This window comes from Mauremys reevesii, linkage group 24, assembly GCF_016161935.1.
Source record: "Mauremys reevesii isolate NIE-2019 linkage group 24, ASM1616193v1, whole genome shotgun sequence".
NCBI classification, from domain to species: domain Eukaryota; kingdom Metazoa; phylum Chordata; order Testudines; family Geoemydidae; genus Mauremys; species Mauremys reevesii.
Genome location: NC_052646.1, coordinates 7,597,501 through 7,610,677, shown reverse-complemented (window position 1 = coordinate 7,610,677; position 13,177 = coordinate 7,597,501). Strand labels below are relative to the sequence as shown.

Here is a 13,177-nt window from a genome sequence, read left to right as displayed (position 1 = left end):
GCAGCCTTGCAGTCCAGCCTGTCTGCCCTGCTTGGGGCGGCAAAATCCCTAGAGCCGCCCCTGAGTCCAGCTCCAGCTGTGTGTGTCTGTCTGTCCCCGGACCCGCTCCTGTCTGTCTGTCCAGCCACCCCCATCCCCAGCTCCCGTCTGTCTGTCCAGCCACCCCCATCCCCAGCTCCCGTCTGTCTGTCCAGCCACCCCCATCCCCAGCTCCCTCTGTCTGTCTGTCTGTCCAGCCACCCCCATCCCCAGCTCCCTCTGTCTGTCTGTCTGTCCAGCCACCCCCATCCCCAGCTCCGTCCGTCTGTCCAGCCACCCCTGTCCCCAGCTCCGTCCGTCTGTCCAGCCAGCCCCGTCCCCAGCTCCGTCTGTCCAGCCATCCCCATCCCCAGCTCCCGTCTGTCTGTCCAGCCATCCCCATCCCCAGCTCCTGTCTGTCTGTCCAGCCACCCCCATCCTCAGCTCCCGTCTGTCTGTCCAGCCATCCCCATCCCCAGCTCCGTCTGTCTGTCCAGCCATCCCCATCCCCAGCTCCTGTCTGTCTGTCCAGCCATCCCCATCCCCAGCTCCCGTCTGTCTGTCCAGCCATCCCCATCTCCTGTCTGTCTGTCCAGCCATCCCCATCCCCAGCTCCGTCTGTCTGTCCAGCCATCCCCATCCCCAGCTCCGTCTGTCCAGCCAGCCCCGTCCCCAGCTCCCGTCTGTCTGTCCAGCCATCCCCATCCCCAGCTCCCGTCTGTCTGTCCAGCCATCCCCATCCCCAGCTCCCGTCTGTCTGTCCAGCCATCCCCATGCACTCTATCTATCTATCTATCTATCTATCTATCTATCTATCTATCTATCTATCTATCTATCTATCTATCTAATCTCCATACACACCCATTATCTATCTATCTATCTATCTATCCTGCCTGGCCCAAGGAATTATTGAGAGCGAGGGGGAAGGATTGGGACAGGATGTTCTCAAACCGCAGGGAATGGGGCCAGTTGGGTACTTAGGTTAAAGAGAAAAGGGGGGTGTACGGGGCTAGCTAGGTAGGTGGATGAGGTGTTTGGGGAGGGAAAGAAAGAAGGAAGTGCCAGGACCTGAACGGCCCACACCCAGGGCAGGGCTGGCAGCCGCATGGGGCAGGGCCAAGAATAACACCTCAGAGCAGCTGTCCTGCCCGGCCCATCGATCCATCTAGCCCATACACACCCTCTCCCTGTAACCTACGTACCCAGCTGGCCCCATTCCCTGGGTATCAGAACATCCGGTCCCCATCCTTCCTCCTCCCCTCGGCTCTCTGTCATTGCTTGGGCCGGGCAGGGCTGCTGCTCCGAGGTGTTATTCTTGGCCTACGATAATCACTCCCGCCCCAGCTGCTCCCAGCCCTGCCCTGGGCGCGGCCCTTCCAGGGCCTGGCACTTCCAAGCCCCTGTAGCGAATTTGCTGTGGGAACGACGGCCCCGCCGCCCCGGATCTGTTTATTGCCCGAACGCATACAGCGAGGGCAGTGCCCGGGTAAACTCCCCTCCTGCGCCCCGGGCCCCGGGCCTCAGACAGGCTCCATCTCGTGCAGCCGGGTGGTTGGATCTTCATGCCCCATTCAGTCCTTAGCCGCGGCTGCCGATTCACCTCGGCTGTGATTGGCACTTGACTGCGACGCCGTCACTAAGCCCTGGGCGAGCTGGGCTGAGTCCCCCCGAACTCATCTCCCTGGGGGTGCACCACGCAGCTCTGAGCCCCTGCCAGGCGAGGCTGGATTTGCACTGGGGACCTGAAGACGTGCAGCCCCCGCTACCTCACCCCGAGTCCCCAGAGTTTTAATTGGAGGCGTCTCCGCTTGAAGTCCCAGGCTGTCATCTCGTTCTTGAAGCGCCTCACCCCGCAGGGCAGCTGTGGGAAAAATGCAGCAGTTGCTTTTAATGGCAGCGCAGGCGAGGGAGGAAGCCGGCAATGGGCGTAGCCAGAGCTGCTCTGGAGTCTGGGCCTTCTGAGCAATGGTCTCCAGCGGTCGCTGAGCACGTAGCAATGCCAATGAAATGATTGTTGGGGTCCTGGTCCCCACGTGCCCCATCCCTGTGCTTGGGGAAGGCCAGAGCGCACAGGGGGTTAAAGTGGCTTTAATTCTTATGCTCACATGTCTGCAGTAGCGCCTGGGAGCCCCCGTGGTGGACCAGGACCCCATGGTGCTAGGTGCTGTACAAACAGAACAAAGAGATGCTCCCTGCCCCAAAGAGTTTGCAATCTAGGTAGTCACCTTTGGGCTTCCCTTGTTCTGGGTCCAGACAGGGCCCTGCCGGCCCCGCACTGGGTCTGAGTTGGGGCTACCTGCAGACTGTTGTACCTGGCCTCTCTGGACCCATGGGAGCAGAGGACAGGCAGAGTGCAGGGTGCTCTGGGCACTCCCCCAATTCACCCCTCCATGCTAGGGGCTGGGAGCAGGGCCCCCGTGAAGCACTCACACCAGCCCCACCCTGGCTGGGGAGGCCTCAGCACAGGGGAGGGTCTCATGGGCCATTTCGGCCCATATTGCCACCACTTTCTGCAGCCCAGGGCCAGTGTGGGCCATCCTCTCTCGTCTCTGGGCAGCCCGTTCTCACGGGGAAACCCCTCTGCCCTTCGCAGCTGGCTCTGGCTCTGCAGGGATGAGCCTGAGCTGTCCCGGACACCCCGGGGAGCTCTCGGGGATCTCACCCAGGGCCCAGGGCGCGGCGGTGGGTTGACACAGCTGTCACAGAGGGCAAGCCCCATGGCCCTTTCAGCCAGGGCACCAATGCGGTAGCTTCCCGTACGGCTCAGGAGATGTCACGAGGCTCACCTGCCGCAGCAGAGAAACAAGGGCATCTCTTTGCACCAGGCTACTGCCAGCCCAGCCACTTCACTGCTGGGCGTAAAGGACCCCTGAGACAGCTGAGCTCAGAGGTTAAGGAGAATAATTTTTCTCCCTCCTCCTCGTAACAAACTTTTATGTACTTGGAAACTGTTTTCATGTCCCCTCTCAGTCTTCTCTTCTCCAAACTAAACAAACCGCCTGGGTCATGTTTTCTAGACCTTCATTTGTTGCTCTTCTCTGGACTGTCTCCGATTTGTCCACATCCTTCCTGAAATGTGGAGCCCAGACCTGGACGCGGTGCTCCAGCTGAGGCCTAATCAGTGTGGGCGTCCCACAATAGCCCAGCAGGTGTCGACTGACCTTTTCTCGTTGGAGAGGGGGTAACACCTTCTGTTGCCGATCAGCGCCTCACATTCTCTCTCCTGTCCAGGGATTTACATAGTCACAGAGGCTCATAATACAACGGCTCAGATGTTACCTAACAATAGGGGATACGGCTGTTATAGGTGAGATTAATGCAGGCAGCAGCTCACAAGCATTCAGTAATGTCTAACCGCTGAAGGAGTTCTTATAATCCCGCTCGCTAGTTTAACAATACTAACCCAGCTCAGCCGGACTGATTCTAGCTGGGTATTTGTCAGCGTTCGGCTGGGCCGTGGGGACTTGGGCACGAGCTGCTGCCCAGTCTGCCAGCGTCACTCTGTCTGTCTGTCCTTTTCAGATCCATGCTCACTTCTAGGGGCTGGGACCATAACTAACAATCATTCTTGAACAGCGCGATACGCCGGAAGCTCAGCCCGGCTCCCGGCCCCGCTCACGGGCCCCCCGGGGAAGGACTTTCCTTTTCCACACTGTGTCGCTTCCCCCCTCTGTCAATACTTTGCTCTGATCGCTTGCTGCAGGTGTTTCCTGTTTCCCCTCGTTGGGGCGGCTTGTTTTGCTTATCACAGGACGGTTCCTCCCCCCCCGGAGACCGGCTCTGGGCTTCGCATCCCTGACCTGCTGCTTTGCTCAGGTGTATCCCAGTAGCATTGAGGGGCAGAAGCAAATTGGGGCATTTCCCCCGGGCTTCCCCAAGGGTTGATGGGCAGAGGCTCCTGTCACCCCACCCGGCAGCTCTTAGAAGCTGAGGGCCATGGAGGGAGGTTCAGAACCATCCCCAGCGCATGGACAGTGCCGGACTCCGTCTTTGCCTCTCGCATGCTGGCCTCTGTGGTGCTGAGGCTGCACTGGTGCCCTGGGCGGTGCTGGAAAGGATCCTCTCCCGCCGGGGTAGGGTCCTGGGTGGAGGATGCATGTGAGGGATCCCGCTGCTGAGCCCTGCTCGCTGGCTCTGACATCAGTTCCCAGAGCAGGCACGACGTGACCTGCAGACTGTGGGCCAGCCGGCAGCCTGGAGTAAACAGCTGCTCTTGCCAGCCTACCCCTGGTTTGGGGCCACAGACCAGATCCTCAAAGGTATTTAGGCACCTGACTCCCATGAGGTAGGCACCTAAATACCTTTGAGGGTCTGGGCCAAAGTATTTAATATGCAAAGCCTGGTTCACAGAGCTGGTTCCTGGTTCAGAGCTAGGGTGACCAGATGTCCCAATTTTATAGGGACAGTCCCGATTTTTGGGTCTTTTTCTTATATAGGCTCCTATTACCCCCACCCCCATCCCGATTTTTCACACTTGCTGTCTGGTCACCCTATTCAGAGCTGCTGGCTCCCTTTGCCCCATCATCTCCCCTGGGTGTGGGGGATGGGCCTAGCTTGGTGCCACATCCTCCTTTCTGATCACGGCAGGACAAAGTCAGGGGTTTGAACCCCCCGGGGGCTCACACACCAGTGCCAGGGGTTCGCGACCTACTTGCCCTTCTTGTAATGCCGAGTGGGAGGGGGCTGCCAGGTGGGATCCCCGAATGGAGAAGCTGGAGACTCATTGATCTAGGGCTAAGATAAGAGAGAAAGGCGGAGGAGTAACAGCAAGATAAGTGTGACATGTAAGGAAAGCGCTCTGAGATCTACCCATGAAAAGCGCTTTAGAAGAGCTGGGTGTGGCCTTGTCCAGGTTGTCCCCTCCCCAGTTAGCTGTAAAGTGTGGCTCTACTTCACTGTATCGTGTGATAGGTTAGAATGGGTTTTCATATGTATGTTAACGGACGCGGTGTTACAGGCAGGTGTTACACGTTTATAACGTTTGTGGGGTTTGTTTCCATTTGGTATCGTGACGTTTGTATTGAAAAGCAAACTGATAAAAACGTAACTAAAAGAAGGGAAAAGAACAGCGCTGGGTATTCTGATCATCAGCCATGCAGTCACCTCTCCTGAGGTGTTGTACTGACACAGGCTAGTTGCTTTTTGCCTCTTTGCACCATCTGCTGTGCAGTTCTGGAAAGACGGTCAACTCCTCCACCCCCAGAGCTGTACAGGGCTGGATGGCTCCCTTCCCCGACACCTTGGGTCATCCCTTACACCTGGGCGTTGTGGGTGTGGGGTGCTAACAGGTTCCAATAGGAGATCTGAATGAAGGCCCTGGACTGGGATAGCAGCAGCTGCTGCAGGCAGGATTTGTTATACTTAGAAAATAAAAACCAGCAGGATCTTATTCAGGGGATAAGGCAACACGCCGTGTTTATCATGAATACAGAAAGAATCAGAGCAAGCAATCAGCTATAGCAGGGGTAGGCAACCTATGGCACGGGTGCCGAAGGCTGCATGCAAGCTGATTTTCAGTGGCATTCACACTGCCCAGGTCCTGGACACCAGTCCGAGGGGTTCTGCATTTTAATTTAATTTTAAATGAAGCTTCTTTTAAAAGCCTTTTTTACTTTGCATACAACAATAGTTTAATTATATATTATAGACTTATAGAAAGAGGCCTTCTAAAAAGGTTAAAATGTATGACTGGCACGCAAAACCTTAAATTAGAGTGAATAAATGAAAATTCGGCACAGCACTTCTGAAAGGTTGCCGACCCCTGAGCTGTAGCTATAACATTCCATTCACGCACACATTCATCCACACACACATTCAAGTTCTGCCTGGTTGTTATTATAATTACCAACCTAGGAGCTGCTCGTGCCAAGTCACTGGCCGGGTGGCCTGGACACGAGGATGGAGCCGGGCCTTGTCAGATGCGCATCCGATGCTCTTGGAAGTTGGTTGCAGAACCAGACCCAAAGTCCTCAGTCTTCAGGGTCTGTCTTTATAGGGATCCATCCTCATACACGTCTATGGGGTTGGCCTCGTCGTGCCGGTCTCACGTTTGAAGCGATAGTCAATCACGCAGATGGCACAGCAATGGCAGTTTGCTGGTATCTTGCTCTTTGGTTCTCCACTCCCCCTGTCCTTGGGGCGGTTGGGGGTGTATTCCGGTGCCCTCCGGGTTATCGCCCAGCGCTTTCTTCGGCCAAACGGTCCTGTCGGAGGGTAGTTGTTTTTCTTCCTCCAGATGTGGTGTCGTTTATTACGATTCTAAGGCTGGCGCCTCAACCTTTGATTACTTATCCAAACATACAGCCGCAATCACACTCTATTTCACGTAGCATTTTCCCCCCTCACATCTATATTTTGTCATCTATTCCTTCTTGAACATAACCCTTCTCAAATCACGGGGGCATGACAGGCTCCAATCAACCTGTTCATGCCACTCGTTACATAGGAAAAGAAAGCAAACAAGAGGGGGGGTTAACTGGTCTTTTCCCTGAGCTCAGAGAAAACCGTTGTAACAGCAGCTGTCCCCAATGGTAATTGTAGCAGGGTGATCACCCCGCTCCGACCTTGGAAGGGTACAAGCAGCCCTGGGGAGGGCTGCAGCTCTGAAAGCTGGGCTGATTGGGAAGGGCCTTATAAGAGGGCAGTGGGCCAGGAGCAGGCAGGCTCCCTCTAGCTGAAGAGGGAGATGGATCTAGCTGCTTGAGCGCTTGTCATAACTATAAAGGGAAGGGAACAGCCCTCCTGTGTACAACACTATAAAATCCCTCCTGGCCAGAGACACCAAAATCCTTTAACCTGTAAAGGGTTAAGAAGCTCAGGTCACCTGGCTGACACCTGACCCAAAGGACCAATAATGGGACAAGATACTTTCAAATCTTGGTGCGGAGATGGAGGCTTGTGTTTATGCTCTGTGTTTTGAGGGTTGTTCGCTCTTGGGACTAAGAGGGACCGGACATCAATCCATGTTCTCCAAATATTTCTGCACAAGTTTCTCATATTTCAAACTTGTAAGTAACAGCCAGGCAAGGCGTGTTAGGTTTATCTTTGTTTTCTCAACTTGTCAAGGTTCCTTCCCCACTCTGAACTCTCGGGTACAGATGTAGGGACCTGCATGAGAACCTCTAAGCTTAATTACCAGCTTTGTACAATACTATAAAATCCCTCCTGTACACAGGAGGGCTGTTCCCTTCCCTTTATAGTTATGACAGCGCTAAAGGGGACTGGAGTGGAGCAGAGCTGGGGAAAGGCCAGAGGAGCTGGGGAGCTCCGGGCCAGCAACTCCCCAGGCTGCAGGGCCTTGTACAAGGCCCCTGGAAGTACTGGGCTGCGGGGAAAGGCAGCCGGTCAAAACCTCCCTTGCCTATGATGACTGGCTTATAGAGACTGCAGTCGGCCCCAGTGAAAGGGGGCTGGATGGTGACTGGCAGTAGCCCATAGGCTGAGGCAAGGTGGGGATAGAGGATGGGGGTTCCCCGGGGAGACCCAGATCTGTGGGGTATTGCCTGGAGGGGCAGCACCCCAGATAAAAGGCCACCAGGTCTGGGAGGGACACAGGGGCAAGCAGGACATTGGCCTGCAGAGGGTGCTCCGGAGCTGGAAACAGAGCTAATTCCTAGGAACCAGCAGGAGGCGCCGCAGGGGTGAGTCCCGCCCTGTTACAATAATCTTGTCACTTTAGAACAGACTTTTTGTCTCGGGATGTGGTTCTAAATTTAACACAGACCTTGTACGCGGACAGGCGTATTTCAGTTAGCACAACCTCAGCAGGCTGAGGGGCGTATTTCTTTCTGATGGTCAGGCCAAAATCGGGGGTCTGTTCTGGGCCATTCTTTCTCCCGTTTCCCCAGAACATAAATGTATTAATTATTACTTTAATCCGACAGACTGAGAGAGGCCAGCGGAGCTTGGGGACAGCCCAGGGTTGGGAGAGCTGTGGGCCAGGAGGATTGAGCATCATGTGTGAAGGACAATAGCTGAGCTGCTGCTCGCAGAAACACCGATTTCAATCTGGAGTCACTCCACTGAAGCCAGGGGGTGGCTCTGGATTGACACCAGTGCCTGCGATAAGGCTGCCACCTGTCTGGGCTCTCCCAGGATCATCCCTTTTCTGAGGTATCTGCCCGGGTGCTCAGTGCACATGGCCAGCTGGCCAGTTTTGTGGGCTCAGCATCGTCCCAGATGTCCTGGGTTTTTGTACCCTAATTGCAGTCAGCATCAGGTCCTGTGTTTTAAACGCCCCGTCTCTCTGCTGTGTCTCAGGAAGCGGAGCTGTTCCTCCCTTTCCTCCTGTTCTCTTTAAACCCTCTCTAGCCAGCATGCTGGAAACAGCTTCTCTCCTGCACGTCCCCATCTCTCCAGGTGCTGAGCTCTCTGGAAACTGCCCGGGTTCTGTGTGATGGGATTCATGGGCTCTGTCCTGGTAAATCCGCTGCAGGATAATAGCACAGTAACAAACCCGGAGCCATCCAGGCCCTCCCGGCTCTCCCCACTCACAGACAGCAGGGCTACAGCCCAGATCCTCCAGCTCCAAAGCACAGCCCCGCCCTGAATCCCCACTAGTAGTGCGGGGCCTGCAGCACACGGTCCAGCAGGTCTGAACAGGCAACACAAGGGCAAAGGAAATTCAGCATCAACCCATGCAAAGTAAGGCACATTGGAGGGAAAAATGTAATGACTCACACACCTTACAGGGGTCTGTCAGGGTTCCTTTCCCCCTCTGAACTCTGGGGTACACATTGGGGACCCACATGCAAGACCCCCTAAGCTTATTTTTACCAGCTTAGGGTAAAAACTTTCCCAAAGCACAAATTTTACCTTGTCCTTGAACAGTATGCTGCTGCCACCACCAAGAGATTTAAACAAAGAATTAGGGAAAGGACCATATTCCTCCAAGCCCTACACCCCCTTTCCTGGGGAAGGCTTGAGAATAATATCCTCACCGACTGGTACAGGTAAGCACAGACCCAAACCCTTGGATCTTAAGAACAATGAAAAATTAATCAGGTTCTTAAAAGAAGAATTTATTTAAAAAAAGGTAAAAGAATCACCTCTGTAAAATCAGGATGGCAGATAACTTTACAGGGTAACAAAAAGATTCCAAACGCAGAGGAGTTCCCCTCCAGGCAAAACTTTAAAGTTACAAAAACAGGGATAAACCTCCCTCTTGGCACAGGGAAAATTCACAAGCTAAAACAAAAGCTACTCTAAGGCATTTCCTCGCTATTGCTTACTATTTTTGTAATATTAGATGTATTATTTTAGTGGGAGCTGGATTACTTGCTTGGTCTTTTCCTTTGTTTTTGGGGAGAACACACACACAGCACAAAACAAAGTCCCCCCCACCCCCCCAAATTGAAAGTATCTTCTTTTCCCATTGGTTCTTCTGGTCGGGTGCCAACCAAGTTATTTGAACTTTTTAACCCTTTACAGGTAAGGAGGGATTTTATGCTGCCCTTAGCTGTATATTTATGACAGGGTCTATTTATGTCTCCTCTCCCTCACACTGGTGTAAATCAGGAGTGATTCTGTGGAAGCCTATAGAGTTACACTGGTCTAAAACCATTCTATGGCCCTGATAGGCAGCAGGTTTAAAACAAATAAAAGGAAGTTCTTCTTCACGCAGCGCACAGTCAACCTGTGGAACTCCTTGCCTGAGGAGCTTGTGAAGGCTGGGACTATAACAGCGTTTAAAAGGGAACTGGATAAATTCATGGAGGTTAAGTCCATAAATGGCTATTAGCCAGGATGGGTAAGAATGGTGTCCCTAGCCTCTGTTTGTCAGAGGACGGAGATGAATGGCAGGAGAGACATCACTTGATCATTGCCTGTTAGGTTCACTCCCTCTGGGGCACCTGGCATTGGCCACTGTCAGTAGACAGATACTGGGCTAGATGGACCTTTGGTCTGACCCGGTACGGCCGTTCTTATGTTCTTATGTTAGGGTGATCAGATGCCCCGATTTTACAGGGACAGTCCCGATTTTTGGATCTTTTTCTTATATAGGCTCCTATTATCCCCCCCCCACCCCCTGTCCTGATTTATCACACTTGTCTGGTCACCCTAACACACATACATCCTTTTACTCCAGCGAGCCATCCTGTTAGACTAATGAGCTCTCAGGTTGCCTGTCAACAGACTCAGATGCTGAAAAGGCTTTTGATAGGGTGGTGTGGCTCTATTTCCTATGGCAGGGTTAAGGCCAGGTCTATGCTACAAAATTTTGCCAACATAACTAGGGTGGTTAGGAAAATGAAAAAAATCACACTGAAATGCTCTGCCAGTGTAGACACAGCTTATACCCGCGCTGATACAGCTTATGTCATTTAACTGTACTGCCAAAAGAACTCCGTTAGCTGGTAGAAGGTACGTGTCCACTAGGGGACTTTGCCTGTACAGCTATAGCAGCAAAACCTCTGTAGTGTAGACCAGCCCTAAGAGAATTTGGGTTTAGCTCAGTTTTCCTTAATTGAGCTGATGTCTTTCACAATTCTCTGCATTTGGCAGGCCTCATAGACCCATGTGCCAGCTCGTTCTCCGAGGACCATTAGATCCAGAGTTGGCACATCACTTTTATGGCCTGTGTTATACAGGAGGTCACATTAGATGATCTAACGGTCCCTTCTGGCCTTACAATCTGAATCTATGAAAATCTTGTACAAACTTACCAGGCCCAGATCAAGTCATCACATGATTCTACGGAAATAGCAGGGGTCAGTGTGGGAGCAGAGCAACTCATAGCTGGGTGAACAACTATATGGGCTCTGGAGCACATTTCTGATACTCTGCCTGCAAGGAAGGGAAGATGGAAGGGTGAGAAGGGCAGAATTAAGGGCACTGGGGGCTTAACTGGGAATTTCCAGACTTTCAAGCTTTGGAGTTTTTTGTAAGTTTCACCAGAACTCTACATTGTCTCTGTCTCTATAATGGCTCCTTGGGGGTTTTCGCTCACTACAGGGTTTCACAGCGGGTGAGCTGCGAGTCGTCCTGAACAAAGTTTTATATCTAGATCAGTATCCCATCTCAGACACCCGGACAGTGTCAGGATGTGAGAATCTGTGGACATTTCCTTTCACATCCATGTCTCTGTATCTGTATGTTGCATCCCCCACACCCTGAGCAGCTGTCAGAGCCAGAGATTATCTAGTCACGCTGTGACCCGAACACCACATGAAACTGCAGCGCTGGGGAGAACGCCAAGATCAGAATTAAGAGCCGGCGCCAGCCACCAAACTGAGTCTGTGGATGGAGGAATTGGAAAGGCCCCAGCCGGTGAGGACCCTGGCCGGTGTGTGTCAATTGCTGGAGAGTCTGCAGGGGATCAATTCCTTTTGCCACTGCTACACCCCAGGCTGCGGAGGGGATACAGCATCAGGTGCTGTCTATCTAGAGTGGCTTATCTCTTTTCCTGTATCTTGCTGTGTCAGTTCCTGGGCTAAGATGCCTTATCAGTGCCAGAACCTACGCTGCCCGTCATGAGCACGGCTGTGAGCCAGATCTGGCCGCTGTCACTCTCCCGGGCAAGGCCAAGCGATGCCAGTCCCCTAGAGTGGAGGCATATGGGTATGACAGTGGTTATCCCACTATAGCTATTCCCATATGGGAAGGGGAATGAGCCATGTGGGAATAAAGCCCCTTCATCCCAGTCTAACTGTGTCCACACTAGGGGTTGTACCGGTGTAACGAGATCTGTTTGAAAAAATCACCCCTCTAGCCGACTTCTTTAAACCAGGACAAAAAAGGGGGTGTAGAGCAGGCCCCAGCCTGGGACTGTCCCTTAATCTGGACCCCACCTTCCACCCAGGTGATACTGACTAACTGGAGCTTGCTCCGTGAAGAGTAGCGGGCAGGGTGGAGAACTGTAGCAGAGAGAGCCGGGCAAACCCTGCAGAGTAGCCAGTGCAATTACAGAAGGGCCGGTTCCAGGCGGGAAAGAACTCGACCCACCTCACAGCCTTAAACAGGATGGGTGGAAAAGTAGCTCCTGCAGAATCTGGATCTGCCCTGTGGAGAGAGTGGCGGGCGGCTAAACCCCTCCCCTGGGTGGGATCAGGCCCCTGGCTGGCAGCATGACCCCTGCCCTGTGCCATCCATGTCACTGGGTGAGGTTGGGAGTTGCTCTCACACATGGGGGTCGGTCTCCTGGTGTGAGGGGTCCCCAGGTCTCACCCTACCCCCACCCCCCAGCAGCCTCAGGCTGCCATGCAAGAGGGGGCACAAGAACTGCCTGCCGATCTGGAGTGTAACCACCAACCGGGGAGAGGAATGTTGGACAGTCATGTGTCTGTACAGCCCCTAGCACAGCGGGGCCCTGCTCAGTGATTGGGGCTCCCGGGCCCTGCTGCAATGCACATGATCGATCATCCCAGCAAGGTGCACCTGGGAAGGGGCCTGCATCTCCCCAGAGGCATCCTGCTTCCCTGTCACTGTCTCCAAGGGCGCCCCATGGCTTGGGGGTGGCAGAGTTGGGCTGAGCCTGTGTGCGAGCGACCGGGAGGGAGAAGGCTCCGGGAGGGGGAAGGGCAGGGGAGATGGGGATGGGGGGGTTATCTCATCCTGTGCCTGCCGCAGGGTAGATCGGCTGATGAAAAGGAAGCTTCAAAGCTGCTGACGCTGGGTTTAGCCTCGCAGAGCCCTCGCTGTTCAGTGGGGTGACCCCAGAATCTCCCCGGCACCCAGACCCGGCCACCCCGACCGTCCCAATCTCTGACCAATCGCTCCACGGGCACTGACTGCGTTTTGTTCTGCAGCCCGCTAGGATGGCAGGAGCTCCCCGGTCCTTCCTTCTTTTCCTCCTGCTGCTTTCCCAGCCCAGGGGTAAGTTACGCGGGGCTGGATCCACCCCAGCGGGGGGCTGGAAATGAAAGGGTGAATTTGGGGAGGGGATGAGAGCAGCAGAGGGGCCAGGCCCAGGAGCTGGGGTGGGCTGGGGGGGGGTCTCTCTGCCCCCAGGGATCCGGTGCAGTCTGAGCCCAGCCAACGCGAGGGCCTGATCCTGCATCCCTGACCCCCATGTTGCCCAGGCAGAGGGAATGTCGCAGAGACGACGTGCTGACTCTCGGCCTCCGTTCCTGGCTGGCCTCTTCTCCGCTCCCGCCCCCCGCCCCGTGCCCTCTTCTCCGCTCCCCCCCACCCCGTGCCGTTCCCGCCGGAGGTTCTCTCC

General features: G+C 54.3%; 1 protein-coding gene across 1 annotated transcript in view; it reads left to right on the top strand.

The window, feature by feature from the left end:
- The window catches only part of LOC120390280 (SLAM family member 9-like), a 54,802-nt gene that overhangs the window by 35,957 nt on the left and 5,668 nt on the right, over nucleotides 1-13,177 (top strand). Inside the window, exons 3-4 of the mRNA XM_039512816.1 lie at nucleotides 10,972-11,286; nucleotides 12,765-12,831. Coding sequence (XP_039368750.1) covers nucleotides 11,260-11,286; nucleotides 12,765-12,831 — 94 coding nt within the window. The 5' untranslated portion in view covers nucleotides 10,972-11,259. The remainder of the gene's footprint in view (nucleotides 1-10,971; nucleotides 11,287-12,764; nucleotides 12,832-13,177) is intronic.